Genomic DNA, 17,341 nt, shown 5'->3' on the forward strand with positions numbered 1-17,341 from the left:
TCGAATAGACCCTCGTCGCCGATGGTCGCACGGTCGCACCCGATCATCAAACCGAGATTGAGTTAAGCAATGTAAGATCTGGATCCGGTTCCAGGGGTCCGTTAACCGCCCGCTTGACTTGTCCATGATTGATGTTTGTGGGGCTTGTAGAAACAAGTCTTGACAAACCGAGGAGCACGGGTTTTCGAGCAAGCGTGCTGCCAACACATTCAATCGGTGCAGTAGCAGCTTGCATGTAGTGGGGAAAGCCGAGAGATCAACGGCTATAAATGTTTAAGCACCGTGCATGATGAGAGCGCTGAAATTTTCCGCGATATGCGCACAATTCATCAGGTCATAGTGGGGTGGGTGCAGATGCGTTGTCGCTGCGCGGTTCCCGTGATCAGGTACAACTGATGCCCCGAGAATCGGTGAGAATAAAGAACCTTTATAAGATAGGAGCATCTACTGAATTGTCTCCCGTGGCAGTGGCAAGAAAGAAGCTGATATATATCAAAGACGCAATGCTCATGGTGTAAATTAATTAGAGATAAGTATTTTTTGTACATTCCGACATGGAAGGCCGTTTAGAAGGCCGGAAGAGGCGGTTGTCACATCCGCACAATGTCATTGTTGAAGTGCACGAGGGGGAAGGGCGCGCTAAGCGCCCGCTAGGTGCGGAAAAGTCCCAGACCCACCGAGTCGGCTAACCCGCTTCCGACCTGCTGGATCGAGGCAATCCATAGAGAGAACCTGGCAGCAAGCGGAAGAGAGAAAAGACCCTCAAAAAATGTCGTTCAAGGTTCCCGCTAGCCTATTCCAGTCCGACTTGCGCCAGCTGACTCTTCGGTCTCAAGCCGATACGAGAAGTAGATATTACATTGCATTCGTTATCGAATGGCGAACCCTGCTTAGCCACGAGAGATTCGGCGACTTCCAGGATGCAAGCCATCCCTCTCAGCAGGATGACATGCAAATGACATGATTTTGCATCTTGTCAGCAAGCTCGGAGAAGGAGTGGCGGTATTCTCGATTGGATGTATCAGGCATTGACATACATACTGCACATATGCGCAACTGAAGAGCTGCAAGGAATCTCGTTTCCACTGCGCGGATTTAGCTGAAGAAATCAGCCAACACGAAAGGTACCACCAGGTAGGTGCAATGGTCCGAATCAACTCTCCAGAGACCAAAACAAGAAAATCGGGGAGATGGAACAGAGCGACCGACTAACCCGAATGCGGCAGGTGACTTGAGAACCGTCTGAGCCCGTGCAGTGGACTAACTAGTTACCAGCGGGTGGAGCCTCCCAAGTCTCTCTCCGAGTCTCCGTCGAGAGTCCATGAAGGCAAAAATCTAGCCTTGTCCGAGTCCAGATCTTCATCTTAGCACCATGGAGGCGCGTCTGCCGAAGTGTCGACGGGCAGATTGTCCTTCTCACATAAATCTGGCAACCCCGATGTATCCTCCGAACTTCCTCCCTTCTGTTGTTCTTCACTCGCTCACAATTCTCAATTCCGTTTGCGGCAATACACGAGTCCGACGGACTCGGGAATATTCGCAGAAGCCACTAGAATTCACCATCCTCGCATATATAATCACACTCGGATAGACGTCACTGCATCGTCTTTATCGTATGGCGACAATGGCCACCGCTGACCTCGAAAGAACGCCTTCAGGCAAGTGAAGTCTCCCCCCTGATCAATGGCCCAGTACTGACCGTCATGACCAGCCAGCTCGCAAGAGTCGGACGTCGTCGTTCTCGAATGGGAGGGATCCGATGACCCGGGGGACCCCCTCAACTGGCCCCTTCATCGAAAATGGATTGTCACAGCGATTCCCTTGTTTACGACGTTCACAACACTCATGAATGGAACCATCATTACCGTCGCCCACGAACAAATCAACGAGGAGTTCGGGATCAGCGATGCAAGCTTCCCGCACTCGTACTGGCCCGTCACATCATGGACTATCGGTGGTGCATTCTTCTCTCTCCTTGTTCTCCCAGTCATGGAGGACTTTGGCATCCGGCGCTGCTTTCTGGGCACGTACCTAATCTTCCTCTGCTTCATTATTCCGCAGGGGCTGGCCCAGAACTTCGCTACTCTGGTCATCACCCGATTCTTCTGCGGCGGTTGCGTAATGATCCTCGCCAACACCGTCGCCTCGGTAATCGGTAATGTCTGGAGAGACGAGCGCGAGCGCAACATGCCCGTGAGCCTGTATATCCTCGCTTACCTCTCCGGAAGTAGTATCGGTCCCGTGATCGGCGCCGCGATCCTCCAATACCTGTCTTGGCGCTGGATCTCCTACCTCCAGCTGATCTGGTTCGGCGCTCTCTTTCCGATTTATTACTTCCTGTTCCGAGAGTCCCGAGGCGCCGTGATTCTCACCCAACGCGCGCGCCACCTCCGCGCCAAGGGTCAGAACGTGTACGCACGCGAGGAATTAAACAAACAACCCAGCCACCAAATGCTCCTGGCCAGCATCAAGCGGCCTCTGCAGCTGCTGTGTACCGAGTCGGTAATTTTCGTCTCGACGCTGTGGTCCGCCTTCACCGTCGGGACGCTCTACCTCTTCACCCAAACCGTGGAACAGGTTTTCAGCGGATTATACGGCTGGAACGCTGTGCAGGCCGGCTATGTCCAGGCCGCGATCGTGGTTGGCCAATGTCTCGGCTGGACCACGTGCTTTTACTCCGCGAAACTGTACTTTGACTCCGCGCGTCGCAACACGGAGATCCCCGGCGCCCCCATCCCCGAGGCGCGCCTGTACACGGCCGTGGCGGGCGGCATCCTGGGCATTGCGGGCGGGATGTTCACATATGCCTGGACCTCGTACCCGAATATCCCGTGGGTTGCGCCAGCGGTAGGGCTGGCCATGGTCGGGGCCGGGAGTGTGACGGTCGTGTGCGGCATTGCGGACTATGTGGTCGATGCGTACAGTTACTGGGCCGGGAGTGCAGTCGCCACCGTGGCGCTGGGCGAGAATGTTTTCTCCGCCTTCCTGCCACTCGCGGCGCAGAGCATGTACAATACCCTGCATTTTCAGTGGGCGAGTACTTTGCTGGCCTTGATCTCGCTGGCTTTGGCCTTTGCGCCGGTCTTGGTGCTGATCTGGGGGAAGGAGATTCGGGCGCGGAGTCCGTTCATGAGGCAGTCGATGCTGGAGAAACGGCAGGAGATTGAAGCCTTGCCTTCCTCGACGGAGAAGGAAGGAGCCGGTGATGGGAACGTGCGTGTATAGACTGTGAAATTTCGATGATTGATGCCTTAGATGTACAATACTTTGCCGTGATTAATCCTATATAGTTAATAATCAACCGCATTACAAAGACAGTATCCGAAGTCAGCAGCATGCCAAAGCCGAACTCACCTACCGATAGAATAGCAGTCACTTGCTTTGAATCCGCAGACAAACTAATGAGACCCAGCCCATACCGTGGAAGATCCTCGGAAGATAGACACCTATTTAATCCACCCTGCAGAGTCGACCACTATCTAGATCATAATCCCACCAATCGCTTCCCATACTAGCCAGAACAAACAAGCTCTCATTCGGATCGTTATTGGCCTTGACCTGCACCAACCGGTCATAGTTCGCCCCATAGAAGTCACGCTTGAACTCGGGATCGAGTGGATTAGCCTCGTTCATGTACGCCCGCGACTCCGGCGCCCACAGCTGCCTCATGCGCTCCTTGGCCTCGTACCATCGCGCGGCGTCTTGCAGCGCTCGCTTCGGAGAGCCCGCAGCGACGGAGTCGACTGTCGCTCCGTTGGCAATGAAATGCAGGTACGCCGTGCGCCACGTCGGTAGCAGAGTACCTCAGTCCCCTGGAGGGGTCTGTTGCATTCCCGGTCCGCCTTGTAAGCCGATCGTCGCAAAGGTTCTCGCGGTCGCGTTCTGCGCTTGAAGCGCGATTCTGAGATAGCCGGTCATGTCTGTGCGCGACGTGCCAAGGAGCTCGCGGCGGCCGAGGAGGCGAATCGATACGACGCTCTGGCCGCCGGCTGCGTTGCTACCAGAGATGGCGGAAATGCAGGAGGTGTAGTTCGCAACGTTGGAAGTGCTGAAAGTGATAGTCACTGCACTGCTACCTCTATTTGGAGTCGATTCATGTCCAATGTGGGTGGAGACCGGACGGATGAAGGCTTCCATAGCGGATGGGGTAGAGTTGAAAGACCAGAAGGCTTGCGAGATGACCACGCCGGTCGTAGCTTCAAAAAGAAAGCCGAATCGCACCGCTGTATCGGCAGTTGACATCATACATGCCCCTGCTAGACCGGTGTCCATCAGGACCGGAAGCGCCTGGAGGTACGGCACGGCTGCTTTCCAAGATGCCTCCGCGCTGATATTGTTGCGGTCGGCTTCTGGGGCGATCAAAAGGTTTCTCATAGTCACGTTGCGCGGAGCCGGATGATGTCGCAGCAAATATTCTGTGACCAGACCATACAGGCCCGGCCCGCCACCGCGCAGCGCTCAGAACAGGTCCTGGTGTTGTGAATCGTTGGCTATGAGTAACTGTCCCTGGGTGGTGGTGACGCGCATCTGCAGTCCGCGACTAGCAGCAAGGCCGTAGGTCCGTGACAATGGACCGTGTCCACTTTCTTGAATGTAGCCACCAAGTCCGACGCTGGGGTCTTGTCCGGTGGTGACTGCTCGGCCCTCAGCGAGCGCATATAAGCACATTTCCCCACTGCTGGCCGCTGCCAACGATGTATACATCCTCCGTGATATTCTTGGTTGGGTGTTTCCATGAGATATCGCGCCGTAACTTGCGGAGATTATGAGTCCAGATCGACAAAGCAAAGGCAACGCTTGACATAACAATGCAAACGTATATTAGCGCTTGATGTGTGACTCGAGGCGAACCGTTCACCCTACCGCCAGTTCAAATCATGTCCAGTACCTTTAATGACGATGCGAATGCTGCGGTCGGCAGCCCACTTCATTGCCGTCGCAATCTGAGTCTGGCTGGCTTGCAAGCCAGAGCGCGTTGGTCCACTGTGACTGAACTGTATTGCATGAGATTGGAGTCTCAAAGTGGCTGTTAGGCCAGCAGGAGGCAGCAGCGGGAGCTGTGCTGAAGCAGACGACCGCCAATGGACGCATTCAAAGACAACCAGTCCGTGTCAGAGGGCCATGTCACATCAACAGGGGTGTTTTTGCATCTACCTGCCACCACAGGCGATGTAAGGCAAAGTGCGGACCAGAAGATCAGGTGTAACATTTTCAATGTTGTTGGATTGAGACGCCTTGAGGAGGCAGGGTACGACACTTTATAGCTAGTCTGTCGCTTCTCGATATGCTTTGCGCTTTTGCCTGTGGACCTTCGAGCCTGCTGTTCGTCATGCTTTGGATGTCTCCAGTGTACATACATCATCATGCTACATCCTGGTGTAAAATAGGCTGTTGATCGACCGGATTTTGGTGGTGAGGCCGAATGGAGTATGATGCAAGTAAGGGAACCTGCCACAAGATATCAGAAGACTATCGTTGTAGCACCTCAGGGCGTGGACTTGCCACCGGAACGAGGACATGGACCTGATCTATTTAATGCTAGACAAACTCTCTTGTCTCATGGGCCCAACGCAACAAGTTGTGCGGATCCTGCTGAGTGGCCTTGCGGATGAGCTTGAGCAAACGCCATGACCTCTGCAATCAAGACTGTGTAGGTGACATTTCATTATATGAATCGATCAAGATGATCTTTTAGACATCGATCAGTCAGCGATCGACTTTAAAAGGGGGATGAACATCTCAGATTTGAGAGAATCTGCTATAATTCGGCAAGGTAAATACGAGCACGAGGCAATGGCCCAAAGCAGTTAGTCATCGGCTGCTGTCAGTTCCTGAGGCAATAAGACCCCGCAATGCACAAACTATCCATAATTTTATGCCCGACTGAATCAGACCCCTCTCACGTCTCCTCGCTTCGAATGACCATGATATGTGATTTACTTCGCTTAGGTCACTGCGGAATGTTTTTATTCACATGTTCGATTCAGACAATCAAGAGAGCTTGTCCTAGCTTCAACACGTCTGTGCGTCAAGCTGCAGACTTCAGCCAGCCATGTCCCCGATTTGCCTTGCGGGGGTTGGGAGAGTCGAATGCCCCGAAGTCTCAAGCTCAGATTCTCTGATCACACACATGAAGGTTTTGAGAACTCGCTAACAAGGGTCTACTGAGGGGAAGCTCATAGATTGAGACATGCAGCAAGCTGAACCGAGCTGACCTGCACGCACTCCCTATACGAGCCAGCGAAGCTGTCAGGCCGTTTTGTGGCTTGCGTATCAACGTTAGCTTCGCTATCCTTCCCACTCTGCACCAATCAAACAGCCCTCTCATTTGTTTGGGCTTCGGGCTTCGAAGCCTCTGGACATGGAGACAAGCAAACCAAATGGCTTGGAAGACTGTACTATGTGGTCTTGATTGACCGACGACGACTACTTAAACTCGATCAATATGCGAGGGAGTCGCTTTCACAGTAACAGTAAACACCAAAAAGAACTTACTCGCTCTTAACTACCACGATGCTCGAAGGTCTGATCCAGTCATACTCCCAATCGTTTGTTCTGCAGGCTCTGGCCAGCATTGAGCACCAGGAGCGGTTGACAGTAGTGATCAACAATCACGCTAAGGAGCCAGAAACCGTTGTCTTTGGACCCAAGTCGACGGACAAAGGTGTGCAGATCGTGATTTTGGATCCTAACGCCTGGGTTCGCATCTGCCAGGCTTTTGATCTGGTAAGATGCTCCTTCACCGTCTCAGGATGATCTAATCTTCGTCCAGGGTTTCGCGGAAGCATACATCTACCAAGAGCTTGAATGTGACGACCTCCGTCATGTCTTCCAGGTGAGAACCCCAACCCAGGCCTCTCCTACCCTCAGCAGCAAGATCGGCGTCTAATGTAGGCCCAGCTTTACCTCCGCAACCGTACCAGGCTCGGCTTCGGTAACCGTCTACTCAGTTTCCTCCCCCGCCTCCGCCACCTCCTCTTTACCCCCACAAACACAATGGCTCACTCCCGCTCGAACGTGACGTTTCACTATGATACCTCCAACGCCCTCTTCGCCGCCCTCCTTTCCCCAGACATGAACTATTCGAACGGATGGTGGTCGAACAATCCCCATGAGACCCTCGAAACCGCGCAAATCCGCAGCGTACACAACATCCTGCAGAAAGCCCGCATCTCCCCAACGGACCACATTCTCGACATCGGATGCGGTTGGGGCAGTCTGGCAATCGAGGCCGCCCGGCTGATCGGGTGCCGCGTGACGGGCATCACCCTTGCCTCGGAGCAGAAGGCGCTGGCCGAGAAGCGCATCAAGGCTGCCGGGCTAGACGATAAGATCACAATCCTGCTGTGTGACTATCGAAATGCGCCAATGCCGGCAGGCGGGTATGACCGCATCGTCTCGGTGGAGATGGTGGAGCATGTCGGGAAGAAATACATGGATGGGTTCTTCGGGACGATCTCCCGGCTTCTGAAGCCTGAGGGAGGTATTCTCGTGATGCAGGCGATCACGACGAACAACATGGTGAGTGGGTCTCTGCAAATTGTTCTGCGACGTATAGCTGATTCTGAGGGATGGGCAGATGCATGACAACAAACCCGGTATTACCACCTTCACCGATCGATATATCTTCCCCGGCGGGTACCTTTGTTCTACAAATGTGTTCCTGAATGCGTTGCACACCGGGTCGAATGGCACGTTGGAGCTTGACTCTCTCCAGAGCATCGGGCCGAGCTATATTAAGACTCTGATGACTTGGCGTGAGAATTTCCTCGAGAATTGGGATCTCATCCGCCGGGATTACGTCGACAGACACCCCGAGGCGACCGAGCATGAAGTTGAGGCTTTCCGTCGGGTGTGGGTGGTACGTACCCATTCTTTCGCAGCGCTGCACTGAGCGAGACGACTAACGGAATGTAGTATTATTTCACCTACTGTGAGGCAGGCTTCCGGTCGCGCGTGCTCACGAACCACGTCATCACCGCTGTCCGAACGCCTGAGCCTGCGATAAACGACCCGATCCCGGACTTCGATGAGGTTCTGGAGCCAAATTTGGGATCCGGCAGCCACTTCAAATATGAAGTGTTCGAGTAGCTACTCACAGGTCGAAGCTTGAGCATGGTAGATGCGCTATCATAGCAGCATGGGCAGGATGGAATCCATCGAGAGCTTGGGCTATGGTATGCAGCGAAGAAGGTCCCTGGTGCAGAACAATGAAATCCAAATGCCGTCGCTGCCTGAAGACACGTAAGAGCTCCATATGGAAAGCTGCGCTTCTTCTGAGAGCGCGACCGTAAACCTCGGAGCAGCCAGCCGGCTGAAAAGGAATGTCCAAAGAACCTCCAATCTCTCTCTTCGCATTACCAAGCGAGGCACGACAGTTTCAGTCATAAATCAGCGTTTCAAGTGCCCTGCCCACGTGACGCTGTAGCTATTCACTTTCCATTCGTCACAAACACACAACGCCAAGCAAACAAGGAACCGATCACAAAGCCGCCGCCCTGAGCTGCCTCAGGACTCCCACACACACCTTCCCCATGGACAGGCTCAAGTACTTAACGTCAACAAGCCCCGAGCCCAGAAGTGTATTGAAAAGCTCGTGCCACGCCAGCTTCGCTCAGCCCTCGCCGACCGGGCACCCAGTGCGAGGTGACCTCTTCTGTGGTCCTCGAACGGCTCAACGTCTAAGACGTGACCCATTCCCGGCCTTGTTTAGCCAATCACTACACAGGCCAAGAGCTCATACCCTGAGTTTACCCTCACGCATTCCTCTTGCGTTATGCTCACCCACCGCAATGACTCAGACCCTCCCTTGTCAACGCCCAAAGACCTATCGCTTTCTCTGCGCTTCGTCAGCGACGCCAACGACTATCCGCCACGGTTCCATTTCTGCTACACTTCCAAGCACGGAGCACATGGTTCTGAAGCATACGCACCAGAGACCACCAGTGTAATGGAGACCATTGAGCTATTACCCAGAGAAAGACTCTATACAAAGCAGACATACAGGCGAATCCGTATCCAACCGGGCTGGAGGTTACAGTCCTGGTGAGAATTAGAATATCGGGGTGTTTACACAAATTAGCAATGCTTCACATCTGATATGACGTTGTGCCGAACTGTACAAAGCATGAATTAAGGACTAGAATGCCACCAACACGCTGGCAGACTAGTGCCGCTATTATCCAGGACGGGGTCACCCTGTACGTACAATGAGAAAGAGCTGTGCTCATTGAGAAATTGACGATACGCTAGGGGTACGAGATGATCCTACCCCACAACTTTCGATTTGTTTTTGGAGAACCACACCTGAAACATATTGACAAGATCTGCTTTGGAGGAGATGGATGCACTACACATGGACTTGAAATATGTTTGCCGACATTGAGCACGGAAGCTGTGAATGGGGATAAGGCTTATTGTCTCGCTTTATGCCCATGTCGCGAGCTCGAAGATAAGGGGAGTAATTAAAAGCAGCATGATTCTGAGCCAGAGAGCCTTCACCCAGTCTCCATGCCCGCAATTGCTACTCCGCCTCTCAGTTATCATCAGAGAAGGCCCCATAATGCTTTGGACCGCCATACTTGTGCCAGTAAGTCACCTCATCATACTCATCTTTGTCCTGGCTCGAGACTCTGGTCCCCTCCTCGCCTCGCAGCGCCAGTCGCTTTGTCACCTCCGTGGCCTCGTTCAAACTCACCAACCGTCTCTTAGCTGGGTGGTGAGCGGCTGACTCACGAGCAATCCTGTAAATGGCTTTCTTCGGATGTTCTGGCGCGCGGTAGTCCGGCTTAAAGGTCTCCGTCGAGCGCTCAAGGACACAAGTCATCTCAGGATTCCAAGGTCCCTCTCGCGTTAGGTCTTCTCTCTCGACTGAGGGGCAGGCCGAAGTCACGTGTGTCACCCAGCTGTCGGTTGCGAGCTCAAGAGGCGTACTTCCCACAGCATTTTCACGGAACAGCAAATCGGGACGATAACTAAGCAACAACCTCAGCAACTCAGGATAGCCAGAGCGAACCGCTTCATGAACTGGTGTGTTTCCTGCACCATCAAACATCTCCAGAAACCTTTGGCTGATTGAGCTTGCGAAGTCCAGCACGCAACGTGCAGTAGCCTGGAAGTCTGGACTCGTATCGTCCTGGCTATTTCTCGCCCATCCCTGCTGATTGCTCGAAGAATGAAGCCAGCGTGCAAAGGGGGTGAGAGATCCTGGGTCATCGGAAGAGCGCTCAGTGAGCAAAGAAGAGGCGAGGCGAGGATCAAGCATACGGAGAAGGTGTCGAGTGCTGTCCGGTGCTAGGCGCGGGAGGTTGCGTGCGTCGCAGAGCGCTAGATGAATGAGGTTGTTGCCCTTGTTGTCGCGGACGGTCTGATTAGACCCTGCGTCGATAAGGATTTGGGCGAATTCTGTCCGATGAAGGGAGAATGCCAATGCTAATGGGGTGTGACCATCCATCGACTTGACTTCCAGATACTCGGGAGCACACTGGACCAGGTATTTGACCAATCTGGTTGAGTCCTCCGACGGATCTGAAAGCACCGCGCAATGTAGCACAAACTGACCTGGTTTCTGTGTCAGCTCAAAAAAAGTCTAAAGAGCAATTTGACTGGGCACTCACTCTTTGATGAAAGCCATTTTGTAAGTGCTTTCGTTATTTTATCCCCCTCTCGAGCCAACACCTTTAGTCTCGCATCGTGCTGGTGCTCCATAATGAACTCTGTGTAGAGCCTTTCCGGCGCTGGGCTCAAGTACCACTCGACACCGTCCAAACTCCCTTCAATTGCGGCCACAAGAAGTGGGTGATCGTTCATTTCATCCCATGAGTTTGTCATCCCTCTGCCAGCCGCCGCCCAGTCCGCTCTCTTTTTGCCATGAATGGACAGCCCTTGATAGGACTTTGGTTTCTCCGTGGGATCCACTTCGCACGATCGTAACATGGCCTCCATAGGCAAGTCGGCGCCCGTATGTCGAATAAGCTCTTGGAGACAGGTCAAATGCCCCTTCCGCATCGCCAATCGTGAGGCATCACATGATACTCGGTAGACATTCTTCTCAGATGGAGCTTTTGCTTCGGCGAGTTCCTGACCGAGGTTTAAAACGAAACGCAGCAGCTCAACGTTGTTGACCCAGATTGCATACTCGAGAAGGCCGTTGGGACAGTTAGACGTGTCCTTGCAGAATTTGTCGCCGGTCTCCAAAGCGTCCATGTCTTTGTCGGTCTGGGCCGCAAGGTACCTAGCCCCCTGACAGTTCCAGTTGAACATTTCAAAAGCGGAGACTTCACTCTCAACTTGCTCTACCGCCTCGCCAATGTCTTCGGTGGTGAACTTGCTAGAAACCACGTTCTTGCGGAAACCGATACCGTCGCTGTCGTCGAGTAACAAATCACTGTCATCCAGGTCCAACTCATATTCTTCATGGACCTCGGAATCTTTCGGCTTGAATTGCGCTTGTGCGATCTTGAGGATAACCTTCGCCAGCTGATAGTGCCCACGTATGGCGGCAATAGAGAATGGAGAAAAGTCATGTCCATCGCGCGCAGCAATCTGCAGTGGCAGATGGTCGTTTTCTGCGTCTTCAACTGTCAAGGTAAGGCGCTTGACAGTGTCCAGGTCGCCAGCCCAAGCTGCTTGAAATCTGAGGGATTGACAGTTAGAATGTACCTATAAAAAGCCCAGTAGGTGTGATACTTACAGCTCAACATAGGCTTCCTGCTTTTTGTCAGTCATATCGCGCACATTGGAGAATTGAAACTCGGGCTCGAAGGGCTTGAGCTTCTTCTGTTCCTTTGTACTTTCTTCTTGGAACTCGATGAGATCTGGGCGTAGCTCGTAGAAAGGCTTGCCTCCCTTGCTAATAAGGGCAGCTTCTAAGGTCTCGAAATCAGAGAGAAGGGCTTGGACAGCTAGATCCTTCTCCGCTTGACCTTTCTCTTCCAGACCCTGGCTGTTGGAATTGCGGCCCCAACATTTCTGTGCCCGATTCTGCTTTTTGGCGTCCCACACAAGATTTTTTGTCGACCACCATTGATATGTATTCTCAGTGAGATCAGAGAAATAGTCTTTTTCGAAGCTGTATGTCTGCCAGCAACGTTGTTCTGAGTCATCTTCTGGATAGGCACGAAGCGCCTTGAGCTTATTTCGAACGCAGTCCAGCAAAGACATGCCATCACCATTGATTCCCAGCTGGTAATCTTCATCCTGAGCCCTATAGGCATCGGGTGTCAGTGTATTGGCGTCAGCTCCAAGTTCCAAGAGCTCGAGCGCAAGCAATGGTAGATCGTGTTGGATCGCTAACATGACAGGCTGTGTCAGTCGGTGCCGGAAGATTTCCTTCAGCCGATCATTTGATTTGTCTCGAAGCTGCTCGTAAGCCCCTTGACCAGGCTTGACGAACTGTTCGAATTGTATTGATGGGCTTGCCCCGGCTTGCAACAATTTATGTGCCCCTTCACAATTCCTTGACGAGATTGACGCAATGAGTGGCGTAAAAATTTTGGGATACCAAGAAGAACCTCTGCAAGTGAAGTAATTAATTGCTTTCTTCGTTGCGGGCGCGCTGTAGCTCATAAAGACGTCCAGAAGGTTGTTGTACCAAGAGGCAACGACGTAAGTCAACGGGGTGGTATTGTCCATATCAGCTTGTGTTGGCGATGCGCCCAGCTTCAGAAGAGCTTCGGTCATTGTAGCTGCCTCAGTGGGAAGTAGGTTGAGTGTAAGTACCAGGTTCAAGATAGCGGCCTTGGGACTGTTGTCGTAATCATGCACCAGCTTCACCGGCAAAAGCACGTCTGCTCCGAATGATGACACGAGCTCGTGGGCCACATCAGCATTGCCGTTGAGAATGGCTAGATGAAGTGCAGTTGTACGACTATCCCAGGACGCGGCATTTATGTCATAAACATCAGGTTCATCTTCCGCGTCGTCAATCGGGAGCGGATCATCGATGTCCGTATCAAGATTCTTGTCGACCTTCACGAATGACCCGGTAGTGAAAGACTGTGCCTCCTCAGCAGAACTAGGGTCATTCCCCTCATTTGCCGACACCTTGAGGTTTTCTGCTTCGCCTTCGTTTTGCTCACTCTTCATGAGTAAGATACGGACCATATCCACCGACCCTCGTGCAGCGGCGAGGTGCAGGGCAGATCGGCCATCCGCCAGGTGAGACACCAGCCTTGCGCCATGATCGACAAGGCATTGTACAATTGCTGGGGTTGAGGACATGCAAGCTAGATGTAACGGTGTGCGGCCCGTGCAATCGCGACTGTTCACACTTAGGGCGTCCGTTGAGACACATTCCCGCACCTTTTCAAGGTCACAGTCAACGATCGCCTGGCAAAGTACTTCGGTGTGTCCCAGATAGGCCATATCTGTTTGGGTTGTCAGTAGAAGCCTTGTCATCAAGTGTATTGCGCTTACCAGTCCACTCGGTATCTGTGGTTGGGTTGAAACTTCCGATCTCTTGGCGACCAGGATCATCCTTGATGAAGGAAATCTCTCCCGAGACATAAATCTTGCTTTCCTTTTCCGCAATCTCACAATCCTCGGGCGACATTGGTTTGGGACAACAACCACAACAATCCTGGACAACATCCTCCACATTCCCAAAGAAAGCAGGATGCCTGTGAAGGTCAACCTGTCTTTCTTTTTTCTTGTTCCATTCCGCGTTGAGTAACAGGTCTTTTGCGTAAATAAGTCGCTCGATTCTCCTAGCGTTGTATCTCGGCCCATATGGAATTCTCTAAGGCTAGAGTATTAGCAGGTCAGCGCGTTGTAGAACAGACAAGAAGACGTACGAATGTCTCATATGAAGAGATATGGTCTTCGTTCTCCCACTCCGCAATTTCGTCATCCCAGTCGCTCTTGAGATCACCACGCACGCCCCTCCGCCATGACCTGCTTTTGGGTGCCGGCCGACCACGTTCCTCTCGTCTTTGTTCAATGTAAAAGTCTCGGTCGGATTGCTTAGGTAGTCTCTCTAAAACCAACAAGCGGGCCAAACCAACTACCCTCGTGAAACTTCGCTCGAATATCGTCTGTCCAAGGTTTTTAGTCCAGAGATCAGAAGTATGTCTTGCAAGTGCCTGCTTACTGGATCGACTTGTGATCTGTCAAGCCCTGGCCAGAAGATTTCGAATCCACGATGAGAGTATTTAGAAAGGCGATTTTCATAAGATGGGGAGCGTCTTGTCAGATCAATGGTGTTAATCTGTGTAATATATGACGCCAAAGCACGAGGCGAGACATAGACTTGCTTTCCGTCGAAGGCGGCGCAAGAACAGTCCACATCGAATCCAGTCAAAATCTCCGCTACTGATTTGTAGATGCGCAGGACAATTTGAATGTGGCGGGTTGGATGCTGGGAGACAATTGTGATTGTGTTCTTGGTTCGGACCGTCGTCGTCTCGTAGAGGATGGTGTTCTTGATCCGGTCTTCGATCTGCTTGATCTTCTCCAGGGCCTGCTGCTCACCCAGCCCATATAAGAAGAGATCAACATCGGACGCGGGCGCTATCTTCTCGTGGTAGTATTGGCGCAGCGAACGCTTCGAGTCATTGTATTTCTCTGGCACTGGAAGTAAGCAAGTCACAACAGCACTTCCTGCGACCACCACATTCGACCAGTCAAAATCACTCAATGCGCCTTCAGAAAAGATAGTGAAGTTTCGTTGGAAGTCTTCCAGCTTCGGGACCACCGCTGGAGAACCACTGGGTCGACGGTCTTCGCCATTCAATGGTAGAATATACTTCTCTTTCTCATGCGGGGTTTCTGACTCTAGCTGGCGTGCCCGCATGTGGATATTGGCCGTGCCATTCTCATTGTACAGTGGAACGACATTCAAATGAGGATCTTCTAGGAGGGGATGAGATGGCTCCTGGGCAAACAGCTTGCGTACGACCGCATCGTATTGATTGTACGGTTGCACAAGATCATGGACTGAGGCGAGGGACTGGCTTTCGATCCAGCTGGGGAGATTCCGGTGGTTCGCCGGTAGAGATGGGAGTGTAAGCATATTCGCCATGTTTGGGGCGAACGAAGGAGAGAGGTGACGATGCGAAAGGAGTCGAGTAAGTTTTCAAGGGGAGCGAGTTGAAGATTTAAGAATCAAGGGACGGAGGCCTCTCGACCGAGCGAGCTGAAAGGAAGATGTGATTGTCAACGATCCACATCGAGGTGGAGGTGTCTTGCCGTGTTATAACTTAAAGTCCAGAAGATCCATCATTGATCGGACTGAGCACTTTCCCAAAGCGGGCTAGTATAAACTTCACCTCCGGTGCCTGTAGGCAGAAATACTCACCGCTCTGGCACAATATTTAGGCACCGATACTGGTTAGGCTTAGTCTAGGCTGACATTTCATAGATGCCTGAAGCCTTAGGCACAAGTGTAGCCTAATATGGCTTAGAGGCGCAAACTTCACGCTGAGTGGACCATGACGTCATATTTCCCTTCACGCTTCGATACAAGCTGATCGATTGAACTGGATCCGGTGTTACGACTCAGATCTCCCCGTCCGGATCTCATTAACGGATATTGCGGAGCGATCTGCATGGATATCTGCGCCACCTGGGGGCTACGTATGCACCGTACCCAGTACGTACTGTAAAGTACTACAAATTACAGGGAAGCTGTAGTTACTCCACCGTTTCCAAGCCACCGGGCGTAAAGTAGCGAATGTCAGATCTTAGCTTGTGACTACTAGTTACAGGGTTCTCAACAGTCATCTCATTTGGTAAGTATTTTATTCAGGTATGCTTTGTGGATATATCACGCCAAGGCCTAAGGTGTCCTCGTGTTTGCTGAATCTGGTCTCGGCCTGCTTGAATATGTGTCAGAACACACACCGTCTAACCTATGCATAATCATTTCCTATGAACTAATATGTATTTATTTGCTTTCAATACAAGCGTGGCTCAGGGAACTGATAGACATACTACAGCTTGGCGACAATCAATTGGTATACCTGCTGCTGCTGCTGCTAGTTTGCAAAGATATATGCTATTTTACAGGTCTCGCAATCCAATCTGCACCGAATTAGACTCACAGCGAGCCTGAACTGGGCTTCGTGTACAAGGTATTATAAATCGTTGCCGGCAAGACTCGCCACGAGTTTATGAATAGTCTCACTGCTTCTTTTAGGGAACATTTAAGAAGGTATCATTACTGATAGTTTACGATGCGAAAAGCGCCGAAGTGATCATGGTGACTACTGTCTGATCGTAGACTATCATCGCGGGGTGTATTTTAATTCTTTAGATGGAATTCCTCCGAACTGGAACCCCTGTATAGTTTCCAAGTTCCCCAGATACTGAAACTGTTACGCTTCCATTGGCAAGGCGTTCATCATGCTGTAAGCACTAGGTCTGTTCGACTCAACTTACTACCTAAAGAGCCAAGAAGTAACCTCGGGTAAATCAACTTCTGCTGCAGGTTAAGTCAATGCTTCCTTGCCTGCCCACCACACCTCTGTTGTTCGTTTCTTTTCTCCTTTGTTTCTTTTCTTCTTGCACCAACAGAGACGTGTTTATGGTCTGCATCTCTACACTTGATAGATATTGCTAGGTGCAGAGAAAACGAATAGACCATGGCAAAGGATTTCCAATTCCATCCTCTACAGCCGATCGGCGAAAACATCCACTTTTTCCAACCTCCCGAGCCAGCGAGCAGTGGCCCCGCCCTGATCACCCTCTGTACTTGGCTGGGAGGCGCCACGCCCCCGCGGATCCAGAAATACATCTCAGGATATCAGAGCTTGTATCCAGATGGAGGATCCGAGAGGTCACCCACCACTCGAATTGGGGAGATATCTGGGCGGGATCATCTTCGATTGCTGTTCGGGTGATACTTCCTTCGGGCGCGTGTACCAGGCCGCAGTGCACTCTTTACCGCCGTCCTCAGTGCTGGCGCAAGCGGTCGGCACAGTACTGCTTTATCCGGTGATTGGCGTCATCACTGGACTCCAGCAGACAGGATGGATGAGCTCGATTCGGGGCCTGCGACGGCAATTGAATGACCCAGCGGTGTTTGGGAAGACGGCTCCCAGGCTATATTTGAATTCAACAGCGGATCAAATGGTTCGATGGGAGAAGGTGGAGTCGCACCAGAGAGAGGCGGCTGCCGACTTGGGGAAGTGTTGTGCAGTGAAACGGATCGCTTTTCCAGATAGCCCGCACTGCGCCTTGGTGAGGGATCATTCTGATAGTTATTGGGCTGAAGTTAAAATGTTTTGGCAGAGGCGAGGGACGACAGGAGGTCTTGTGGTGCCCGCGGACTTGCCTTTAACTCATGAGCCTCGGAGTCGACTTTGATACTGTTGACGGTCAGAAACCGGACCGTGGAATCGGA

General features: G+C 52.0%; 5 protein-coding genes across 5 annotated transcripts; 3 read left to right on the plus strand and 2 right to left on the minus strand.

Annotated features, from left to right (window-relative positions):
• Positions 1 to 1,320: 1,320 nt before the first annotated feature.
• Positions 1,321 to 3,312, plus strand: BO95DRAFT_444000 (putative MFS transporter). Its single transcript, XM_025586784.1, has 2 exons — positions 1,321 to 1,658; positions 1,712 to 3,312. Exons 1-2 carry the CDS (start codon positions 1,625 to 1,627, stop codon positions 3,223 to 3,225), a joined length of 1,548 nt encoding a protein of 515 aa, XP_025441109.1. The 5' UTR covers positions 1,321 to 1,624; the 3' UTR covers positions 3,226 to 3,312.
• Positions 3,313 to 3,450: 138 nt separating this feature from the next.
• Positions 3,451 to 5,209, minus strand: BO95DRAFT_454111 (uncharacterized protein; the record flags this gene model as incomplete). The annotated part of the gene is given in 6 exon segments (XM_025588249.1): positions 3,451 to 3,803; positions 4,002 to 4,457; positions 4,542 to 4,644; positions 4,667 to 4,753; positions 4,927 to 5,057; positions 5,077 to 5,209. The coding sequence occupies 6 exon segments, from the start codon at positions 5,207 to 5,209 to the stop codon at positions 3,451 to 3,453; spliced, it is 1,263 nt and encodes a 420-aa protein (XP_025441110.1).
• A 584-nt stretch (positions 5,210 to 5,793) lies between these two features.
• Positions 5,794 to 8,183, plus strand: BO95DRAFT_474362 (putative 2-heptaprenyl-1,4-naphthoquinone methyltransferase; the record flags this gene model as incomplete). Its single annotated transcript, XM_025589796.1, has 6 exons — positions 5,794 to 5,806; positions 6,524 to 6,726; positions 6,773 to 6,835; positions 6,901 to 7,521; positions 7,580 to 7,861; positions 7,918 to 8,183. The coding sequence occupies 6 exons, from the start codon at positions 5,794 to 5,796 to the stop codon at positions 8,089 to 8,091; spliced, it is 1,356 nt and encodes a 451-aa protein (XP_025441111.1). The 3' UTR covers positions 8,092 to 8,183.
• A 984-nt stretch (positions 8,184 to 9,167) lies between these two features.
• Positions 9,168 to 15,019, minus strand: BO95DRAFT_515413 (ankyrin repeat protein; the record flags this gene model as incomplete). The annotated part of the gene is made up of 6 exons (XM_025591748.1): positions 9,168 to 10,560; positions 10,617 to 11,635; positions 11,693 to 13,367; positions 13,417 to 13,738; positions 13,794 to 14,033; positions 14,090 to 15,019. The coding sequence occupies 6 exons, from the start codon at positions 15,017 to 15,019 to the stop codon at positions 9,536 to 9,538; spliced, it is 5,211 nt and encodes a 1,736-aa protein (XP_025441112.1). The 3' UTR covers positions 9,168 to 9,535.
• A 1,721-nt stretch (positions 15,020 to 16,740) lies between these two features.
• On the plus strand, positions 16,741 to 17,226 carry BO95DRAFT_319571 (uncharacterized protein; the record flags this gene model as incomplete). Its single annotated transcript, XM_025581775.1, has 1 exon — positions 16,741 to 17,226. A coding segment is annotated over one exon (486 nt), but the record flags the coding sequence as incomplete, so codon positions are not given.
• Between the last annotated feature and the right edge of the window lie 115 nt (positions 17,227 to 17,341).

This window comes from Aspergillus brunneoviolaceus (assembly GCF_003184695.1).
Source record: "Aspergillus brunneoviolaceus CBS 621.78 unplaced genomic scaffold BO95scaffold_43, whole genome shotgun sequence".
NCBI lineage: Eukaryota > Fungi > Ascomycota > Eurotiomycetes > Eurotiales > Aspergillaceae > Aspergillus > Aspergillus brunneoviolaceus.

Coding starts and splice junctions, on each gene's coding strand:
- BO95DRAFT_444000 (XM_025586784.1), top strand. CDS start 1,625: ATGGCCACCGCTGACCTCGAAAGAACGCCTTCAG. Junction 1,659..1,711: donor CCTCGAAAGAACGCCTTCAG/GCAAGTGAAGTC, acceptor CGTCATGACCAG/CCAGCTCGCAAGAGTCGGAC.